This window comes from Lonchura striata, chromosome 17 (assembly GCF_050655825.1).
Source record: "Lonchura striata isolate lonStrDom1 chromosome 17, ASM5065582v1, whole genome shotgun sequence".
Taxonomy (NCBI): Eukaryota; Metazoa; Chordata; class Aves; order Passeriformes; family Estrildidae; genus Lonchura; species Lonchura striata.
Window position 1 is genome coordinate 9844854 of NC_140719.1, and position 21594 is coordinate 9866447.

At 57.9% G+C, this 21594-nt stretch overlaps 1 protein-coding gene across 2 annotated transcripts in view; it reads left to right on the top strand.

Moving 5' to 3' along the window:
• Positions 1-21594, top strand: part of LAMC3 (laminin subunit gamma 3) — a 31419-nt gene that overhangs the window by 4192 nt on the left and 5633 nt on the right. Inside the window, exons 4-21 of one of the 2 annotated variants that reach the window (XM_085594147.1) lie at positions 7352-8115; positions 12065-12369; positions 12560-12690; positions 13566-13732; positions 14107-14295; positions 14460-14577; positions 14658-14756; positions 14967-15103; positions 16982-17098; positions 17409-17604; positions 17804-17913; positions 18180-18398; positions 19825-20013; positions 20096-20341; positions 20562-20715; positions 20827-20969; positions 21051-21229; positions 21319-21457. In XM_085594147.1, the coding sequence (XP_085450273.1) occupies positions 7749-8115; positions 12065-12369; positions 12560-12690; positions 13566-13732; positions 14107-14295; positions 14460-14577; positions 14658-14756; positions 14967-15103; positions 16982-17098; positions 17409-17604; positions 17804-17913; positions 18180-18398; positions 19825-20013; positions 20096-20341; positions 20562-20715; positions 20827-20969; positions 21051-21229; positions 21319-21457 (3205 nt within the window). In that variant the 5' untranslated portion in view covers positions 7352-7748. Of the gene's footprint in view, positions 1-8; positions 8116-12064; positions 12370-12559; positions 12691-13565; positions 13733-14106; positions 14296-14459; positions 14578-14657; positions 14757-14966; positions 15104-16981; positions 17099-17408; positions 17605-17803; positions 17914-18179; positions 18399-19824; positions 20014-20095; positions 20342-20561; positions 20716-20826; positions 20970-21050; positions 21230-21318; positions 21458-21594 lie in introns of those variants that run through there. The other variant, XM_085594146.1, reaches the window with a different exon arrangement.

Genomic DNA, 21594 nt, shown 5'->3' on the forward strand with positions numbered 1-21594 from the left:
CCATCCCATCCCATCCCATCCCATCCCATCCCATCCCATCCCATCCCATCCCATCCCAACCCAGGGAGGGCTGTGGAGAGATAGGGCTGACCCCAGCCTGAGAGGGGCTCACTGTGGGGTGCACAGCTGTCTGTGTGGGGTGCACAGCTGTCTCTGTGGGGTGCACAGCTGTCTGTGGGGTGCACAGCTGTCTCTGTGGGTCTGAGCCCTGGCTGGAGACCCCCCTGTGCCCACCCACCCACCCACCCAACTCCACCCTGCTGCCGCTCCATCTGTGCTTAATGGTGGCAAATGGGCTGGAGAGCTGGGAAGTCAGGGGAAAGAAACCCAGCCAAAAATCGCCAAAAAACACGGGGAAGATTTTAATTTAAAACCTTTTCCCACATGGAGAGCAGCAGCCTGGGCCATCTGGAGGAGCATATGCAGGTGAGGGGGGGCAGTGGAGCCTCCTCCAGCTCCCCTTGCTCTCAGCAGCCTCCAGAAAGGGCTTTGGGCTGGTGAAAACCAACCCAGGGCAGACCTGCGTACCCCAATCCCAAACATCAGCCTGGGGGAGCCCAGCTTTCCCTCCTGAGCTACCAATACCTCTCTGCTTAATTGCTGTATTTGCTGCAAAAGTGATGATGAATCCCAAAGCAAACTACAATAGCAGCCGAGTTTATTGCGAGAGATTAATTCAGCGGTTTAATCAAAACCACAGGAGCAGGATGGGAAAGCATCAGTGTGGGGCTGGGAGGAGGGGGTCAGGGTCAGCTCTGCTCAGCACCCACATCCACCCCTAGCCCCTGCAGTCAACGATGCCCAAATTAGCAGATTTACTCCTCAGGGGACTTCTCCATTGGTTGAGCATCACATCCAGCATCCCAAAGCCCCAAGTCTCCTAGCAACTCCCCAGCTCTGCCTGTGCCCACCCATTAACCCCTTCCCAAGCCCCCCCCACGCTGTGTGGAACACCCGGTGCTTCGAAGGCGTCGCTGCCACACTTGGGTGGGAGCAGGGATTTATGCAACAAATAAATCTGCAGGATGCTGGGAGGAAGCTCAGGATGCTCGGCTGGGTGGGAGAACCGGGCTGCTTAGCCAAGATTCAGAGTGTTTGATTCCAGGTGGCACAGAGAAACCCTCAGGTTTATGTATGGGTGGTTTGGTTTCTGAATGTCACGTTGGTTTTGGAGGTTTTATCCTCCTGACTTGTGGAGATGCTGGGGAAAGGTCAGGGAACCCCCAAATCATGGCCAGCCTGTGCAGCTCCCAGCTGGCATCGGCATCAGGAGAGGCTGAGCACGAGCCAGCCTCTTCCATTTCAACAGTAAATCAATGACACAGTTTCCTTGAGGACAGGATGGAAGGGAAATTTTCAAGGAAAATGGCCTTGAAAGTGTAAAATCACAGCAGGACATGGTGTGATGGCCAGGCCTGGGATGAAGGAAGTGGGGCTGCTCCGTGATGGTTTTTTCAGATGGCATGTCCAATACTTCCCTGCTTTTGCCTTTAGGCATCAGAAAGCAGGAAACCAGGGTTGGAAAAAATAGTAAGCTTTATGGTTGAAAAATAACAGTTGACATGGAAAAAAAGCCAAACAAGTTTGTTTTGGTTTTTTGGGTTTTTTTTTAACTGTCTTAATATATATAGATTGGGAAATGTACCCAAAGATCACGTGACACTGAAAAGGATAAATCACTTCTCTCACTTTAATGTGCTTTGTTGGGTTTTATCAGAAACATTGTCATAAAATTACCAAATTGAAATTTTAAATGGGGGGGAGAGAGGGGATATCTCGAGGCTTCGTTCTTGCTACTCTTTTCTTATTGCCAAATAAAATACAATTAAAGCAACATTTTCTATGCCAGCCAGCATCGCTAGCATCGCTTTTCTGATGGCATTTTTTTTTTCTGTCAGCCAATGAAAATAAATGATGCAGGATTACCAGGGAGCATGCAGCCTCCGTGGCTGGAGGGGGATGCGGTGCAGCAGGCATCCCAGTTGGAAACAGAAGGATTTTATTCCCGCGGGAAGTGGAAATCTCCAGGGATGTTTCCCACCGAGCTCTCTGCCGCCGCCTGGAGCGAGGCTTTGTTTTCCCTTTGCTCTCCCAGTTCCCACCAGTGCTTCCCAGTCTAACCCAGTCCTTGGCACAGCCACCTGGAATCAAACACTGAATCTTGGCTAAGCAGCCTGGCTCTCCCACCCAGCCGAGCATCCTGAGCTTCCTCCCAGCATCCTGCAGATTTATTTGTTGCATAAATCCCTGCTCCCACCCGAGTGTGGCATAGTATCCCAAGGTATCTGGGGGTGCCAAATTAACTCGGGACCCCCTGCAGCACTTTTTGGGGTGACCCCGGTGAGGTCACCGTGGGCCTGGTTCCCCGTAGGGCTCATCCCCATGCCGGGGGATCATTCCCGTGCCAGGGGATCATTCCTGTGCCGGGGGCTACCGGTGGCTCAGCTGCTGCCTGCACCGAAATCCCCGTGGTAATTGGATGAGGGCACCGGTTTCCATGAGAATATTAAATCAGAGCCCCGGCCCCAGTGCAGGGTGACACGCCTGGGGATATAAAGACACGGTAGATCACGTTACAGAGGAGTTATTTCTCCTACTTTAAAGTCAAAGGTATCGCAACAACTTTTGTTTGTCACAGAGAATATTGGGGCACCTCTGATGGATGGGAGTGGGAGGGAGGGGGGAGGCAGCCCCCGGCAGAGGGGCTGAGCACTCACCCCTCATTACAGTGATGGGCTCTGGGGGGCTGGGGAAAAGCAGGATTAAAAAGTTCTTAAGTGCTTTCCAAGCCTGATTTTCCAAAGCCCCCTGAGAAACCATTTCTGTGATGAGGTGCGAGTGCTCAGCCACTCTCAGGGGACAGTCCAGGCTGTGAGTGTGGCCACAAACCTTTGTGGCAGTGCCAGTGCTGGTGCTTCAGTGCTGCAAAGGTCCTGGAGGCTTTGTGGGCAGCAGCTCAGTGCCACCATTCTGAGCTCAGTCCCCTTGGGACCAGTGCAGGGAGTCACTCGGCAAATGAGGGGCTCCAGTGTCCTCTCAGTTACTGGTTTAGCCGGGTGTCTCATCGTGGTGACCATCTGGTGGCATCTGCTGCTGCTCAGCTGTCACCCTCCCTCCTGGTGAAGGGGAAATCCAGCACCTCATGGATGGGGTAGGCAAGGGACATGTGCAGGGATCCAGCAGAGGATTAGGGACAGCCATGGCAGCAACATCCCACGGCTCCTGCCAGGGTGGGGATGGATGGATGGATGGATGGATGGATGGATGGATGGATGGATGGATGGATGGACGGATGGATGGACATCTCCCCACCCACAGCAGAGAGGCAGGGGGGAACACACAGACAGATGTGCCTTGTTAGCCCATGAGGTGGCCTCAGGTGATGCTGACAAGCCCATTAAAGGGGTTTATCAAGGGAACTGGGGCTAACAGGGGGCTGCTGGTTTTAGCTGAGATGCTGCTTTTGGGCTGGGAGAGCCTAAGCCTCTGCTCATTAATTAGAAAGGCTTCGAGGAGGTTTGTACTGGTTGGCCTCACTTGTGAGCAGCCGTAATATGATGAGCGATTAGGGACTCTGAAGCCTTTTAGCCAGTGTCATTAAGCTGCTGATGAGCTCAGGCGAAAAAAGGTCCTTTTTGGCTGTGCCTGAAACTGGCTGGTCCTGCTCTGACCTGGTGCTTCCTCCTGCCGTGGTGCCTGACCTCCTGAGCCCATGCAATGGGTGAAATGCGTGTCCTGGGGATAGTGATGGCTTGACTGTCACCCTGTGTCCTTGAGTTGGGTCAGATCTGGAGTAGTTCAGCTCATCAGTGAGATGATGAGCTTGTGGTCATGCACGAGTGAAGCCGAGATGTTCCTATTTTCACTGTCTGCCAGGTATTAAGAGAATTTGGGGATGATTATCTCTGAAAAGGTGACTTTAGACCGTTTGTGCATCAGGGAAGAGGACAGTGATGTGCACCCTGATAATTGCTTTGGGAGAGAGCTCCTTTACCCGTTATGGGGTTTCCCCACTCGTCTGGGCACTGAGGGTGAAGCCTTCTTGCTCAGGGGACATCCTGGCAGTGTCACTGTCCCATCCTCCCCCTGAGGGCTGTGGCAAAGCAGGGAGCAAAATCGACTGGATTTTCTCTGCCCTCCCTCATCTCCTGTCAGCCTTGGCAAAACTTCCTGCAGCTCAGCAGCATCGTGGCCCGCCGTGGTCTGCCTGGCATCTCCAGCGCTCCGTTTACAGCAGTGTTAATTAAATACTTTCTGCAATCAGCGCCATGCATGACCCCGCTCCTCGGGCTGGGCTGGGCTGGAATGTGCCATCATCGAGTGAGAACACGACTGCTGCCATCCCAGGGAATTTCTAATGGAGATTTACTCATCCCAGGCCTCTCGTTTCTCCATTTTGTGACATTTTGCAAAGTTCAGGTTTACAAAATAAGCCAGCGTGTGCGAGAGATGCTCCAGCCGTTATTGACACTGCAGGTTCAGCTTCCCACTACGCTGCAGATGGGGTCTTCACTCCGTGGTCAGCAGAGCTGGGGGGTGTGCTGGCAGCTGCCCTTTCCTGCTCCCTGCTGTGTGTGACAAGGAGCCCCCTGTCACCCCAGTGTGCCCCCTCGCAGGGCTGTGCGTGCTGGGAGAGTGGCAGGGCGTGTTCTGTGCTCATTGAAATGCTCGTGGCATCCTCCAGCTCAGCCTGCCTCCAACCCCTGCTCCTGTCCCAGGGTCAGGGAGGCAGAGGGAGAGGGAACTGGACACAGTGTCAGGGAAGGCCAGGTAGGGCTGCTGTGGTTTTTGGGCTGTGATTTGGGATGCTCAATTGCTCTGCTTTTAAAAATAAGCCTGTGCTAAAAGCTGGAGGAGAGCATGGAGGCAGCAGGCTGCCAGCAGAATCCTGTTACTGTGCCCCAGGTCTCAGCTACAGGCAGAAAAACCATTTTTGGCAAATCACTGGTGGTAGGAGCTGCCTGTTCTAGGAAGGTGAGGCAGTGTGTGTGCTGAAACACAGGCAGGTGTCCATCCCAGAGGCCTGTCCCTCCATGGCCCCAGGTGGTGGTCAGTGCCTTCCTGACCCTCTCCCATGTAACCTGTGGCCAGCTCCTGTGGATGGTGGGACCTGGGGCAAACCACCAAGCTGGGTGACCAAACCTTCTTCTCCTCTTCCTCAGGATGGACCTGGCCATCCTGTGTTCCCCTTCCTCCAGCAAGGGCAGTCATCCCTTTGGGAGAAGCTCCTGCTGGAAACTAAGGGGTGTCCATCTCACAGAGCCTCTCCAGGAGTGCAGCGGAGCCTGGGGCAGTGACCCAGCTCTCACCCCAGCTCCAGGGGATTGATGGGGCCACCCTCAGCCTCACGGGTGCTGGAGGCAGGTAAGTGGCACCCAGTGGTGGATACCCTGCCAAATCCTGGCCATGCTGCCAGCCTGGAGCTGTGGGACATGAGGGGCTGTGGGATCTGGCACACCTCGCTCCTGCCCCTGCCTTGTCAGGTCTGATCAGGAGGAGAATCAGCTGGCCCTGTTCCTGCTCTCCAGATTTAATTAACGGGCCTTTCATCTCTACCCTGAAGGAATCTGCTATCTTCTGTCTTCTTAATTAACGTTCATTAAGCAAATCAGAAGAACATTTTCTCCTCGCCGCCTCCACGGCTTTTAACCCTTGCAGGGTTCCAGGTCTGTGTTGGGGCAGAAGAAGGCTCCTGGACAGGTTGGTGTCATCACAACCTTGGTCACAACATCCCTGAAGGGCTTGGACCAAAGTCCTGGAGCACTGGGTGAAATCTCTCCAGGTGCAGAGAACTTCACGTGAGGCTGGGCTTTGTTACCGATGGAGCACAGCAAGTGTAGGGCATCTCCTTGGGCAAGGGGCAAACTTGTGCCCACCACCCAGCAGGAGCCTGGTGAGGGCTCATCCAGTCTGGGGTACAGCTGAATCCATCTGGGAATGTGCAGTTCCCAGCCCAGCTGCAGCATCCATCCCCACTGCTGAGCACAGCAGTGCCACACCAATTCCCACCGAGCTCTGGGCCATCCCTCCAAGCCCAGTGGGATGTGCTGGAGGAGCAGGTGAGATTGGGAAACTCATCAGCACCCTGAGCCCTGGCTGTGTGGTGTCATCACTCCCTAAGGTGCACCCCTCTGTAATAGGGGAAGGCAAATCCTCTCAGGGATGTGTGTTGCATCCCGAGGAGGAGGAGGAGGCAAACCCATGACACAAAAGATTTGGCTAGGGCATGGTGTTAATAGTGCCAAGGTCGTGGGTTCAATCCCCATATGGGTCATTCATTTAAGAGTTGGGCTCAATGATCCTTTTGGGTCTCTTCCAAGTCAGAGTATTTTATGATTATATCTCCTGTCCAGAGCTTACAGCCTCAGTGCCACGGGAAAAGCAAAACACCTGGAAATCCTCATCTCTGCAGGGTGCAAATCCCATTAAAACTGGTGGTGGAAACGCACGGGGCAATTATTGAGCTGCAAACCCTTCTCTTTCTCCCTGGAGGTTGACAGTGGGTTTCCCACTGGCTGCCCAATCCCACTCCCAGGCAGCTGCTGCACAGCTCCTGGATGCTGGGAAGTTCAGCCTTCCCAGAGGAGCTGGCTCTGGCTGGCAGAGCCTGGGTCAATATATGATAATGGGCCTTTGAAACGGCGCTGCTGCGGAGCCGCTGCCCAGGACTCTGATTCACAGCTCCCCTCTGGTGCTTTCTCCCGCAGGGTGTACGGGGAAGGAGAATAAAATAAATAAGAGTAGAAGGGAAGGGGAGGAAGGGAGCTTAAATTATAAATGAGTACTAAGTTTCCAGAGCCCCTGTGGGCAGCTCAGTGAAGTGGTATGGGGGTCAGAGGCAGAGCTCCCCTGTGCATCCCACTTTTGCAAATACAGCCCCTGTGGGGTGTAGGTCAGGGCTTGCCCAGGGGCACGGCTCCGTGCCAGGCTGCCTCTCTCCCTGTTTGCTGTCACCCTTCTGCCACCACGGATCAAACCTAGAGGGTTCCATAGTCCCCAGAAGGATTCCCCTGGCACAGACTATAATTAGCATTAGCTGCAAGCTGCTAATGAGGTCTGGTGATGATCTGGTTTTGCCACCCCACGGAGATGCCTCCACAGGAATGTGCCCTCAGCCAGGTCCAGGGGACTGGGCTGGCTTATGGCAACAGGCAGGGATGGGACCCCCATTCGAGGGTGCTGGTGTGGAGGAGATGGGGTGTCACAGACCCACAACCCAGGCAGGTTGGTGTAAGTGGGAGAGCAGTCAGTGCCCCCCATAAATCAGCACGCGGAGAAGAAGGTGCTTCAAAGTTAATCTGTTTCAAAGTCTTTTCCTAATCCCTTCTTGATTTTGGGGCTGCAAAAATAGTGGTGATCCCTACCAATTGAAGGAAAAGCCTCATGTGAAGCACCACAAGCTCATTCCCAGGGCTGAGGAATGGAGGAGCTCAGCTATGCCCACGCAGCTGAAGATGCAAATCCCCAATCCACAAAGCAATGGAATTGTTTTGGGGATGGAGCGCTGGATGGTCCCATCCCCACGGCCTGGGGACTAGGATGTCCTGCGGGGATCCCAAACTGCACAGCTCTGCCTCGCATACTTCGACATTCCCAGCAGCTTCCACAAGATGGACCTCGGAGCGAGAGGAGGCGCCGGGTAGGGGGACACGTCCCATCCCATCCCACCCCATCCCATCCCGTCCCGTCCCGCCTGCTGCCGCGCTGCCCATCCAGAGGAGGCTCAGCTCCGGCCGGGAGAGCCAGGCATGGCGCAGCCTCCCGGGCTCTGCCTGCTGGCCCTGCTGGGGCTGGGGCTGGGGGGCTCGTCCCCCTGCTGGGACCCTCGGGGCCGGCCCCGCCGCTGCATGCCCGACTTCGAGAACGCCGCCTTCGGCCGGGCCGTGCAGGCCACCAACACGTGCGGCTCTCCCCCCGAGGATTACTGCCTGCACACGGGCGGCCAGCACGCCAGCGCCCTGTGCCACCGCTGCGACGCCGCCGACCCCCGGCGCCACCACAACGCCTCCTTCCTCACCGACTTCCACAGCCAGGAGGAGAGCACCTGGTGGCAGAGCCAGTCCATGGCCTTCGGCATCCAGTACCCCAACTCCGTCAACATCACCCTGCGCCTGGGTAAGTGCCGGCAGCAGCCCTGTGGCGTTCCCCCCCTCGCACAGCCCCCTGAATATCAGGCTAGCTCAGAGGTCCTAGGCTATGGGGGGAGGAATATCAGGAAATGGCAAAGATTTCCAGTAGAGGCTCTTACCCCAGTATATGTTGGTTCAGCTCTCTTTATTCTGTGGTGTCCAAGGGGAGAGCGGGGCAAAGAGGACGAACAGGAAATGTCGGGGGTCTATATAGACTTTGGACAGGGTGGGCTTCCCTGGCTCTCTGCCAGCCTCATTGGGGCAGGAAGGAGGGGTCCAGGATTATCCTGATCAGAGTCACAGGGTCCCGGGGACAGGGGAATTAGAGTGCCCATGAGCTCACTGTAACAGCCCTGGGGGGCGGGTGCATCGAGATCAGGGTGGGTGCTCCTGCACCCTCTAACTCCTGCTGCCAGTGCTGGATTAAGGACAGAACCCATCCCTGGGCTTTTTTTGGGGTGTATGGAAGGAGCTGCCCTCTGCAAAGCACTGCAAGGACTCGGGGAGGGTCTGCCCTGTCCATCAGCCGAGCCCCAGGATGCCAGGAGCTGTGCCTGTCTGTGCTGCTTCCCAGCCAGCCATGCCCGGAGTGCCTGCTCCCCCTTCACCCCAGGCTGCTTTTTTTTTCACTGATTTTGGAAGCCTGCGGAGCAGGAGGCAGAAGGTTCCTACCCTGGGAGAGCCCTGCCCGGGGAGGGTGACTACCATGGGTGCCAAGCCCCTCCTGTTTCACCCCCTTGCGTTGCTCAGGGTGCCTGGTATGTCTCAGGGTGCCGAGCTCCAGACACACCCTGCAACCCGAGTGGGTTTCCCCAGCTGGCATCGACCCTCTGTGTTTTAAATACTGTGCGAGCCGCCCACCTGGAGGGTATTTAAACCCAAGGGGCATGCCTGGCATTTTAAAAAGGTTTTATAACATTTTCCTGCCATCTAAACTCTCCTGGCTGTTGGCCAGCGCTGTGAAATCTTCATTCTCTGCAGTCTCCTGCCATCTGCATGCCGAAGGCGGGTAGTGGAGGGGCTGCGGCTGGAGCTGCTGAGGGGGCACCGAGCCCTGCTGGTGGAGGGTCCGTGCGGCCCCGGCAGTGACCGGGGGGTGCTGCCCGGCTGGGTGGTGGTCGCTGCTTTCCCAGCCCCCTGCCAGCGGGCAGACATCTGGTCCTGTCCCCGGGCTGGGGCCGGGCTCCCCGGCCATCCTCACCCCCTGCCATCCTCACCCCCTGCTCCTGCCAGCCCTGACAGAGGGGATTTGCCGGCCTCTTGTCCACCTAAGGCAGGCGGTGAGATTGTCCCGAATCTGCTGGTGGGGGACCCGGGGCACAGACCACCCGAATGCAGCCTGGGTGGCTGAGCCAGCTGCCACCGGGTGACTTTGTGGCCACCAGTCCCAGCTCGGCACAGCGACATGTGCGGGCTCTGCATGCCCCGGGGCTTCCTTCCCACCCTCTGTCCTTCTTTCAGCTCTTCCCTGGTTCCTCTGTGGTCCTTCTTGGACCCCACACTCGGGTTTCCAGTGGAGTCCAGTCCCTGTGCCTGCCCTGCCGTGTCTGTCTCTGTTAACACAGCCAAGACTAAAGCATTGCACTGAGCTCATCTCCCAGCCTGTCCTGCTCACCTTCATGAGCTGCAGCATCTTCTGCCATTGTGCCCTTCTTCCTGCATGGCCCCTTTATCTTGCCATGCTAAAATGTGCCATCTTGGTGCTTGGCACATCATTGTCTGACCTTTCCCACAGCTGCCAGGGCCTGTTCTTGTCCCAGCCACAGATGTTTTTATTGCTGCCTTACTGCTTTCACTTGGGTTAAGCAGGAAAAGCCCAACTGGCCCCTGCAGTCCTCTGGAATGCACCCTGGGCTGAGTCCTTGCTCCTGAGCAAGTAATTGGGTTTTTCATCCCATGTAGTGTGCCCCCCTAGCCTGCCTGTCTTGCTCAGTCACACCTCTTGTAAGTTCTGCAGCGTGGTTGCCTGGGGAGCTTATTAAATAAGACATGGGATGACTTGGTCAAGACCTGTGTTTACCTGCATGTTGTTGATTGGCGTTAATTAGATTTATGCTCCTTTAAATCTCTTCTCCCCGTGAGGTTCCAGTCGTGCTGTTATGGTGCAGTGGGCTTGCAGCTGGTCGATCATCCCAAGTGTCCACAGCTCTTGTATTTGCCCTATCAGATGTCAGGAAGGAACCCAAAATATCTGTGCCTTGCAAAGGCAACAGACACCAGGGCTCCTCAGGAAGAAATTTGAATGCCAATGGCTCATTTTGGAGTGTCTAGATCAGGCGTTATCTGTGTCTGTGACTCTGATTTTCCCATGGGACTAGAGATGACAGGACATGTAGGTGACATGACTGTCCCACATGCTCCTTTCCTCCTCTCCATAATTCTCTTCTTGGGAGCCCCAGAGCAGTACAAGCTGCAGTTTGGGCTCAGGGGGAGATAGGTGCACAATTTATTCGAGTGACAGCACAGCTGGGAGAGCACCCAGGGGTCCTGGTGCTGCTTGTGCACCCTTCCCAGCATCACTGTCCAGCAGCACATCTGGCTTTGGGACATGTCACACCTGAGCAGCAAAGAGGAGACAACAAACCTGGTTTATTTTCTGGATTTTTCTTTTCCCCTTAGGAGAAATTGGCTGATTAAAAAGCCTGTCTGGAAAAAGCACATGAAAATTCTCAGACAGGCTTTTTAATCAGCCAAATTTCTCCTCTCATGAAAATTCCTCAGAAAAGTGAATCTCCTCCACCCCAGCTGGAGGCACCAAACTGGGGCTCCACCATTGTGGACGTCCCCTCCCCTCGTGTGGGGCCACTTGGGGCAGTTTATTGACACAGCCCTGCCTTCCCTTCCTCTCCCAGAGGAAACTGCTCTGGGAGGTGACGGCCCCGACCTCACTGTTTTGGTAGGAAGCCCCCTTGGGACCGTGCAGCCTGGGAACTGGCGCCTGCCAGGCGTCCCCCCTGCACGGGGCGCAGGACAGGGGCACCCCACTGTCACCAGCCCGCAGCAGTCCCAGAGGGACACCAGGCAAGGGTGGGACAGCCCAGCTGCAGCCCCTCCTTGGCCCTCATCACCTCCGGGTGGGCTGGGAGTGGGTCTGTGCCCCTGTCCGGGCGCTCTGCCGGGCGCTTCCTGCACCCCTGATGGGATGCAGCTGCTTTTCCCAGCGCTGGTAGCCGGCTGCCTCGGCTCCCCCGCAGCAAAGTCGCGGCACATACGCGACAGTATTCATATGGGCCCAATTAAAGGCTTGTTTTCCTAGTCCTGGAATAACCCCTCGAACATTCCCAACTCATTATCTTTTCAAATAAAGCCAAAACCTTGCAGCTAATTGTTTTGTGCTGTCAGGAGTGGTGCTGTTATGGAGCAATTCGGGCTTTGAGCTGGTCCTTCATCTCTGGCAATTAAATGGGTCTGATGTTCACTTTGGTGTTTTCTCTTCTCCTTTCTGCTAATTCTTTCAAGCTCTCTCAGAGCTCGCTGGATGCCCCAAGGATTGGTGGCCTCTCTTTGTTTTCATCCCAGCAAAGATGGAAGCGATGCCAGGTCCTGGCATGGAGCTCCCTGGGAAGGGATTGACCTTGACCCTTCCCAACTCTCCATCCCTAAAACACCACTTCTCTGGGGATGCTTTCAGTGCTGTGGGCCTAACTCTTCCCCACAGTTGCTGGATAGAGCCTGGATTTGGAACTGCTCTTTGCCCATGCAACCCTCCCAATGCACCCACACAAGGCGTGTGGTGGTGCATTGCACTGGGGCGAGAGCCAGCTTGGACCTGGACAGGCTTTGGGCTGCACCAAGGAGGAGCTGGTTGAGGGCAGCTGGGTGATGGTGGGGATTTTAGCTGTGGTGGGTGCCCCAGGATGCTCTTGGGGTAATCCAGGCTGTGGTGCCCATCGGGTGGCCGGCAGCGGGTCGCAGCGTGGCGGCTCTGTCCCCAGGCAAAGCCTACGAGATCACCTACGTGCGGCTCAAGTTCCACACCAGCCGCCCCGAGAGCTTCGCCATCTACAAGCGCAGCCGCGCCGAGGGGCCCTGGGTGCCCTTCCAGTTCTACAGCGCGTCCTGCCAGAAGACCTACGGGAAGCGGCCGCGGCAGTACCTGCGGCCAGGCGAGGACGAGCAGGTGGCCTTCTGCAGCGACGAGTTCAGCGACATCTCCCCGCTGAGCGGGGGCAACGTGGCCTTCTCCACCCTGGAGGGACGGCCCAGCGCCTACAATTTTGATGGAAGCCCCGCGCTGCAGGTGCCACCAGGGTGGGAGGGGTGTGGTACACGGAGCCTTGGGATCAAGGGCATTCTTGCATCCAGCTGGGGTAAAAGTGCTGGCAATGCGCTCCATCCCGGCTTGAAAAGCTGCAGGATGTGTTCTGATTGGGGTGGGAGTTGGCGGCCCAGACCTCTCTACCACGGTGGCTTCCCCATGTCCCCTGCAGGAGTGGGTGACAGTCACTGACCTGCTCATCTCTTTGAACCGGCTCAACACATTTGGGGATGACATCTTCAAGGACCCCAAGGTGTTGCAGTCATACTACTATGCCATATCTGACTTCTCCGTTGGTGGCAGGTGAGGAGCAGCCAGGCAGAAATATGGGGACCTTCTTGGGGCTGTGGGACTGGGGCAGCTGCTCCCCACCTCAGTGTTGTCTTAATTGTGATTTTGGGGCAAACTGCTCAGATGTGGCTTGCTCCATGTGTAAACTGGAGCTGGAAGTGCCAAGATGGGTGATTAAACCTGGAGACCTCCCAGCTGTGCAGAAATCTTTTCCCCACTAGCCCACTCCATATGCCACCAACTGTATTTGCTTTGTTTCCTCCCAGCCCAATGGCTTTTAATGACACTGGGGCTCATTTTGCTCCCCCTGTGACTCTGCTGGTTCCTGGCACTGCAAAAGGGGAGCCATGGGGTTCTAGTGGAAAGATAACCTGAAGCTGCAGAGGCTGCTGGAGGAGCTTGGAGTCAGCATGGCCACAGGCAGAGAAGCTGGCACAGCTGCCAGCAGGAAAGGGCAGCAGATATGGGATAGAGATGCGGGTGGCACCCACTTGGTGCTGCCCGTGGGTTGTGCTGCACATGCCCTTCCCCACCTGGGGGAAGTGGAAGATTTCCCCATCCTTGAGAGAGCTCTCTGTCCCAGACAGCAGGGCTGGGACAGCTCCCAGACAGCCAACAGACCTGTAGCTGTTGTCCCACCTCCAGGGACAGCAGCTGGAGCTGGTTAGCACGGGCCACCCTCGGCGTGTGACCTCCCGACTGGCCAGGCTGGGAGAGCCTCAGGAACACGAAGGGTGGCCTCAAGGCCAGCACAGCCTGAGCTGCTCTCACCCCACAGCCAGCCCAGTAGCAGGGTCACACACTGCACAGCCTGGACACCGTCCCCCTGCTGCTGCTGCCCACCCCGGTGCTCAGAGCAGCTCCCCCACGCCGGGGTCTCACCGCAGGTGCAAATGCAATGGCCACGCCAGCGAGTGCGCGCCGGACGAGGCCGGGCAGCTGGTGTGTGTGTGCCAGCACCACACGGCTGGCACCGACTGCGAGCGCTGCCAGCCCTTCTACCAGGACCGGCCCTGGGCACGCGGCACGGCCGAGGCTGCCCACGAGTGCCTCCGTGAGTATCCCCCGGCTGGCTCCGTGGCCACAGCGGTGGCTGGCCCTGATGGGCTGCGCTGGTGCTGCATCAGCTCACCTGGCTCTTCCTGCCCTTCCTGCACCTGCTCCAATTTGGGGGAGAGGGAGGACTCGTAGCCCGGGGATCCTCCTCACAGCAGCACCCCGAGTATTCCCATTCCCTTTACCCCACGAGTGCAGCCATCTGCTCCGTGCATTGCACTGCCCCCACCTCTGCTTCCGAGGGCAGAGGCACCGCCGAAAGCTCTCACTGCTGAGCCAAGGGGTCCCTCTGGCTCATCCGACCCCACAGGAGGTTGCCGTAACCTCCAGTGCCCGCCAGGTGCCCACCCCATCCTCCCGCCTCTCCCGCAGCTTGCAACTGCAGCGGCCGCTCCGAGGAGTGCTTCTACGACCGGGAGCTGTTCCGGCGCAGCGGGCACGGGGGACACTGCCGCAACTGCCGCGACAACACGGCCGGGCCCCACTGCGAGAGCTGCAGGCAGAACTACTACCGCTGGGAGCCGCAGGGAGCCTGCCAGCCCTGCCACTGCCACCCCGCCGGTGCGTGGGGCTGTGCCAGGCTCCGGCTACAGAGCTCTTGCTGCCCCACACGGAGTTTGGTGGGAGGGATGGCTTTGGTGGATTATTTTTTGCTCAGGGTTTCCCCATCTTCCCCGTCCTGTGTCTCTCCCCGGCTGGGGTTGAGCCTCAGGTTGTCCCCGCAGGTTCCCTGCAGCCCCAGTGCGACAGCTCGGGGACGTGTGTCTGCAAAGCCAACGTGACAGGCTGGAAGTGTGAGCGCTGCAAGGACGGCTACCACAGCCTCAGCGAAGGTGGCTGCAGGTGAGGAGGAACCCGGCCCCGGGCAGGAGCAGCGGGGTGGAACCGGGGCTCACCTCCTGCCTTTATCTCACCCCATCCAGACCCTGCAGCTGTGACCCCGCGGGCAGCGTGGGCACCTGCGACCCCACCACGGGGCACTGCACCTGCAAGGAGAGGGTGGAGGGGCACTTGTGCAACAGGTCAGCACCGTCGCCCTGGCATGGGGACAGGAACATTGTCCCTTTCCAGTCTTGGACTTGGTGGCAGGGCTGTGGGGCTGCATTCCTCTGCACCACCGGGACTGGGCTCACAAGGAGCTGTCTCCAGTGTCCCACACGGAGACACTGCCGTGGTTCCCTGCAGCTCTGCCTGCCCTGTGCCACATTCTCCTGTCTCCTCCCCGCGTCCAGGTGCCAGCCGGGCTGGTTTAACCTGCAACCCCACAACCCCATCGGCTGCACCAGCTGCTTCTGTTACGGCCACTCCAGCGCCTGCAGGGCGGCAGATGGCTACGAGGAGACCTACATCCTCTCCGACTTCAGCCAAGGTAACGACCCGCTCCCTCCACCGGTGAAACGGAGAGCACTGCTCTACCAATTTCAGCCAAAAATGTTTGGGAAGGATGTGGGTGAATGTCCTGTTCGGGGCTGAGCACCTCCCTTTGGAGCTAACTGGCGGTGATGGGCGGAGAGGGTTTTCTCTGGCTTGTTTTACTGTTAAACCTCAGTGTAGAGAATGCTGCCTGCTCCAGGACAGTTTAGGTGAGTGGAGACGAGAGATCTCTGAAGGCTGCTCTTGGGGAATAAGGTTTATTAGGGATGCAGAAAGGTCCTGCCTCGAGCTGCCAGACGCAGCACATGGCGAGGCTTGAGAGGATGCGGGAGGGTAGAGACAAAAGGATGCTCTAGGAGAGGGGGAGTTCCCAGAGGAGGGGAAGTTCCAAGAGGCCATGTGGTCCCTCGGAGCCCCTTATCAGGGGGCTTCAAGGTGGACTGGAGCAAGGCTTGGGCTAGTGGGGTTACAGGCACTTGAAGTTTTAGAGGAGGGTTACAGGTGTTAGGTGAACTATACATTTTAGGGGGTGAGATGGAACAGTCCACTTGACCCCTGGACCCATCCGTAGGCAAGGGCATTGTCTGGCTAGCAGAGACGACTGTTCTCATCCTGGCTATATTATTTGTGAATAATTATATTTATCTATCCTCTCGAACACCTCAGCTTCTGCCCCCGGCCCCACGGTGACAGGGTGTCCGTGACTCCCCCGAGCCAACCTGCTCCTGGGGCTGTGCATGGCTCAGAGAGCGCTGTGGGGCCAGGCACGGGCATTCCGCCACACCAGGGACTGCAGGAGCACTAAAGATCAGCTCAGAAAGATAAAAAAAACTAACAGCATCGAGCCTGCTGGGAACTTCCCCAATTATTCCCTTCTCTCCCCGTGCTCGGCTGGGATGTGACAGCGCTGTCGGACCGGAGGGATGTGGTGCTTTTGCCCGGCTGCTGGCAGGGCTGGGTGCGTGCGGGATGCTCGGGGAAACCCTGCCATCTGCCGCGCACGCCGGCGTGTGCAGCCCCGCTGCGGGGACACCGCGGGGACGGGCACCCACGGCAGGCACCCCCCGTGCCTCGCCGGCTCCCAGATGGATACGAATGCGCCAGGCACGGGTGGATCTTAATTGCCTTTAAACCGCGCTGCCAATTGCTGTGCTGCTGGAATGTCTTCTACGGCCTTGAAACCGAGCCAGGCTTTAAACAGAGTCTTTTTTTTCCACCCTTCACACAGGCAATTTGGGGCTGCTCCTTTGGGGGCTGGTTTGGCAGTTTCCGAGCTGAGATGCAGCCACAGCGCCCTCCTAAATCCCCACTCCCCAAAACATTCCCCAGTCCACAGTGGAGAGGGATCAGATGGAATTTTCCTAAACTGGGCGAAAGTATAAACTGGGGATGATTTGATAACAGAGCACAGCCCACTTGAGAGATTTCCAAGTGTTTGTCCTGCAGGGCTGGAAGAAATAACCAACTCTGCGGAGTCAGGGGGGAGTTTAACTGGTTTCTTAAGGAAACTAACTTAATGCAAGTATGCCCCGTCTATTCTGGGCTTTTCCAGCATTTCTTCTCAGGCTTTCTGTGCTCACCAGCCACAGTAATGTTAGAGTAGCAGCACAGGCAGGGGGCAAAAGTTTAAAGATAGTAATTTCCTCCAAATCTAAGAAAATAAATAGAGGGGGTGGGTTAAGGCCACCCTCCAGTGCATGAGAACACAGAGCCCAAGTGGAGCAGGGTGTTACAAAATGATGGCCCCTTCCAAGACTCAAGAGAGTGTTGGGAGAAGGGACAGAGCCCCTGAAAGCAGCACCCTGCTGGTGCTGTGCTGGCAGGGACTCACGGCTCCCTTAGCTGTGCCCTGTCACTGTATTCTGTCACACAGGGCTGGAGGGCTGGGCTGCCACAGCTCCAGGCACCACAGACCTGCCTCTGCGCTGGGCTGGCCGGGAGATCATCACCGAGTGGCATGGAGAGGAGTCTGTGGATTTTCTTGCACCAGGTACTGTGTGTGCTGGGTCCCTGGGGGGCTGCTCTGCCCTGAGGACCCCCTGGTGCTCTCGTCCCACTGCTGTGCTGGTGCAGGAGGCACTGGGCTCCATTCCAGATCTGAGCAGGTTTCTGTAGCAGAAGACAGTGAGGGGTATTGGAACAGTGGCCCAGGTCCCCAGGAGGGCAGGCTGGAGCTGACATCACTCTAGGAGGGTGACTGTGGCTCCTGATGATGGTGGAGGGAATAGGACTGCACTGGCAGTCTTGGTAGGGCTGGTGCCTTCATGTCCTACAGACTTTGCTCCTCTCTCCCCTCACAGAGAAATTTCTGCAGAACCAGCGCCTCAGTTATGGGCAGCTCCTGTCCCTGCTGCTGGGAGTGGAGAATGGGACAAGAACAGAAAGTGGGGTGCCCCTGCTCCAGGTCCAGCTGCTGCTGGAGGGTGAGGGGATGGAGATCACCATGTCCAGCAGCAAGAGCCAACTCCAGCATGGAAAGCAGGCTGTCACCTTCCGGTACCCATCTCAGAGTTTTGGGGAGCATCAGTGGTGTTTAGGGCTCAGTGCCTGATTTGTCTGGGCTGCCCTTTACTGCTGTCTGCACCCCTTGGGGATTTAACTGTGCTGTGCCCAGGTCCCAGCCAGGAGCTGGGCTGTCCTGCAGCACCCAGCTCAGGCTGGCCCTGTCCTGCCTCCCCCACTCCCTCTCCAACAGGCTGCACGAGGCAGAGGAGGGTGCGGAGCCTTTGCTCACGGCCTTCAGCTTCCAGCGCCTGCTCTCCAACCTGACCTCCCTCCGCCTCCGTGTCAGTGGCCCCGTGAGAGGTGGGTGGCTCCACAAAACATCCCAAAGGTGGCCCCACCAAACATGGGGACCAGGCTGGGGTGGGACTGGAGACATCGAGCAGCATCAGGCTCTCGAGGATGAGAGGGATTGTAGGGGGTGTTTTGGGGCAGGGGCTGCCTCCTCTCTGTGAACGCCTTTGGGCTCTCAAGGAGGTATTTTGGGGTCTCCTGTGCCCGTCTGGAGCATTTCAGAGCAGAGCAGGGGATGCACCATCCCATTTCCACACCGCTCTCCCCTCTCACAGGCAGGCTGTCCCTGAGCGAGGTCCAGCTCACATCTGCTCGCCCTGGGCCAGGCACACGGGCAGGTTGGGTGGAGGAGTGCACGTGTCCCATGGGATACACCGGGCAGTTCTGCCAGTCCTGTGCACCTGGATTCAAGAGGGAGATCCCGTTTGGAGGCCCCTTCATCAGCTGCGTGCCCTGCACCTGCAACCAGCACGGGGACTGCCACCCCCTCACAGGTGTGCACCCCCAGCCCCGCCACTCACCTGTATCTCCGTGCGTGGGTGACAAATCCATGCCTTTGCTTGTTCTGACGGCAGCTGGGAACCATTGGTGAGGTTGTGGTTCCCATAATTTGCAAGTTGAATTGCTTGGGTGGTTCTAGAGACAAACTGCAAAGATAGCGATTATTAAGGAAGTGCAATAATGGTGTTAATTTATAATTAGAGGAGCATTTTTCATGATACTTGATGACTTTTAAGGAGGAGAAGGGAAGGGTGCTGGTCTTCAGAAAAGTGCAGGAGCAGCGGCTAGGGCAGCAGAGAGAGTTTTTCTGGGCTGGGTCTCATAGGCAGCTTCACTGCCCGATGAGAGGAGCAGGACCGGGTGCAGCTCTGGAATCTGCAACTGAGGGTTAACCTGAGCAGAGAAAAAAGCAGGAGAACACAGAGGTGCCGGGCTTGAGGGAAGACACCAGAGGAGCCAGCTCTTGTGCTGCCAGCCAACCCCTCGGTGGTTGGTTCTCCTCCGTGGGGAGGAACAATGATGTAGGGCAGGGATGGAGAGGGCTGGAGGAGGCAGAGTGCTCGGCGAATGCCCCTGCCCTGCCCACGAGAACACAGCGGCAGCTCTGCAAACCCGCCCTCATCCCGCAGCGCCGGGGCTGGCGCCGCCGAGTGCACAATCCCCAGGGATGGGGCCAGACTTTTGATGTTCCGGCCTGGGCGCTGCCAGCCTGCGCACTTCCTTTCGTTTATTTTTCCACTTCTTCCTGCCACCCGCTTTTTCTTTATTTTCCATCGTCTGACTCTGCCTGGACGTGGGGAAAATGGAATAACACCCCCTCCTGCGCAGCCTTCCTGGTATGACCCGACCCCACAACACATGGGGGAAAATCCTCCCCCTGACTCCTCTCTCTCCAGTGAAGCAGAGCATCTGCCTGGAGGTGGGGGGTTCCTTGAGCGCTCTTCCTCCTCTTCCTCCCTCTCCTCCTCACAGCCGATTTCGGAAGGCTGACTCACCGGCTGGGCTCGCTCTGGGGGAGATGCTCCCCGGTGGGTGCAGGGCCGGCTGCTTGTGTTTTCCAAGGCGGGCTGGAAAGGAGCGCCTCGCCACTCAGAAATGTGTTGTGGATTACGGCAGGCGCCGGCAGCCTCCGCACACACTGATGGTGATGTCTGTGCCAGCGCTGCTTCGTCCCTGCGTCGCTGTGGCCTCCGTGTCCTCTCCAAAACCTTCTCCCTCCCCAAAACCTTCTCCCTCGACCGAAGACAGAGCAAGGAGGGAAAATGTCCTGACTACTGCTTGCAGATGTGCAACCCTTCGCTTGGAGCCGCGCATTCCTCTTGCCGTGCTCAGCGCTGGGCTCTCCATCCCTCCCGCAGTCCCTGCTGTTATTCGGGGCTGGGTTTTCGCAGACCCTCAGCTCCGTTTTCCTCCCCGCAGGGCACTGCCAGTGCTTGCACAACACTGAGGGTCCCTTCTGCGAGCGCTGCAGCCCCGGCTTTTATGGCAACCCCTTCCTAGGGCACTCTGATGATTGCAAGCCCTGCCCCTGCCCTGGCCGCTCGCCCTGCACCGAGGTGCCCAGCAGTGGGGAGGTGGTCTGCACCCACTGCCCCCCGGGGCAGAGAGGTGAGGCTGGGCGTGGGTGGGCACAGGGGCTGTGGGCAGCGTGGGCACGGCTGGATCCTCCCCACCTTTCCCCCTTCCCCAGGAAAACGCTGTGAGCTCTGTGATGACGGGTTTTTCGGGGACCCCCTGGGGCAGAGAGGTCCCGTGCATCCCTGTGAGCCCTGCCAGTGCCACGGGAACGTGGATCTCAACGCCGTGGGCAACTGTGACCCCGTGTCCGGCCGATGCCTGCGCTGCCTCTACAACACGATGGGCGACCACTGCGAGAGGTGTCGGCCGGGCTTCTACGGAGATGCGCTGGCTCCCAGCCCTGCTGGGAAGTGTGCACGTACGTACAGCCCCCGGGCACAGCTCACGTGCAGCCAAAATCTTCCCAGTTGTGAAGGCAGAGGGTGGAAGGAGATGCCCAGCAAGTTTAGGGGCTGATGGATAGTCCAGGTTACCCCCCCCCGCCGTGTGTTCCCCATTGTTTTCTTGTTCCACGGCCATCCTTCCTCAGAGATACTCTGGCCTGCAGGGACTCTTTGGAGTTATTTTGTCTCCCATAGCTTGTGATTGCAACCCCAGTGGCTCAGACCCGAGGATGGAGGGCTGTGATCCTGGCACGGGCCAGTGCCACTGCCTCCCACACGTGACAGGCAGAGCCTGTGGGCAGTGCCAGCCTGGCTACTACGGCCTGGAGCCCACCGTGGGGTGCAAGAGGTATGTGGGGCATGGCATGGGGCTCCATGCAGGGGACAGCAGTGGCTCCACGTTCCCAGCTCTGCTCTCTGCACTGATTGTCTGCTCATGACCCTCCACTTCTCATGCCAGCTGTGAGTGCCACCCAACAGGGTCACGGGAGAGCGGGTGCCACGTGCTGACGGGGCAGTGCTCCTGCCAACCTGGTGTCACAGGGAAGAAATGTGATCAATGCCAGCACGGCTTCTTTGGCTTCTCTGCCAGGGGCTGCCGAGGTAATGGGAATGGGCACTGCATCTTTGTCCCTAAGGCAGGGCTGGCAGCCACAGTGTGATGCCTTTCTGCCACCGCTGCAGCCTGCAACTGCTCCCCGCTGGGCTCCATCACCCCGCAGTGCCACGAGAACAGCACCTGCCTCTGCCACCCTGGCTTCGTGGGCTACAAGTGTGACCGCTGCCAGGCCAACTTCTTCCTTGACCCACTGAGCTCCCGCTGCCAGCAGTGTCCTGCCTGCTACGGGCTGGTGAAGGACGAGGTACAGCCTGTGCACTGCTGAGGCAGGCACAGCACCCCACCCCTGCAGTGCCTCACTGTCCCCCTGTGTCCCCCGTGTCCTGCCCGCAGGCTGAGCGCCTGAAGGCCAGGCTGCAGGAGATGGAGGAATGGCTGCAGAAGCCAGGCTGTGATGCCCGCCCGGGCCAGTCTGCCATGCTGGGAGATGCACCCCATGGAGATGGGCTGCCCAGCCCACATCTCCTGAGAGGTACAGGGGGCTCTCCTTCCTTCCACCTACTCCACCCTCTGCTCCCTCAGGGTGCTGCGACATGCTGGGTGGGTGCAAGGAGGTCCCAGGTGAGCGCTGGCCTCAGTGTGGTGTGGCCTGGGGGAGGGCAATGGAGG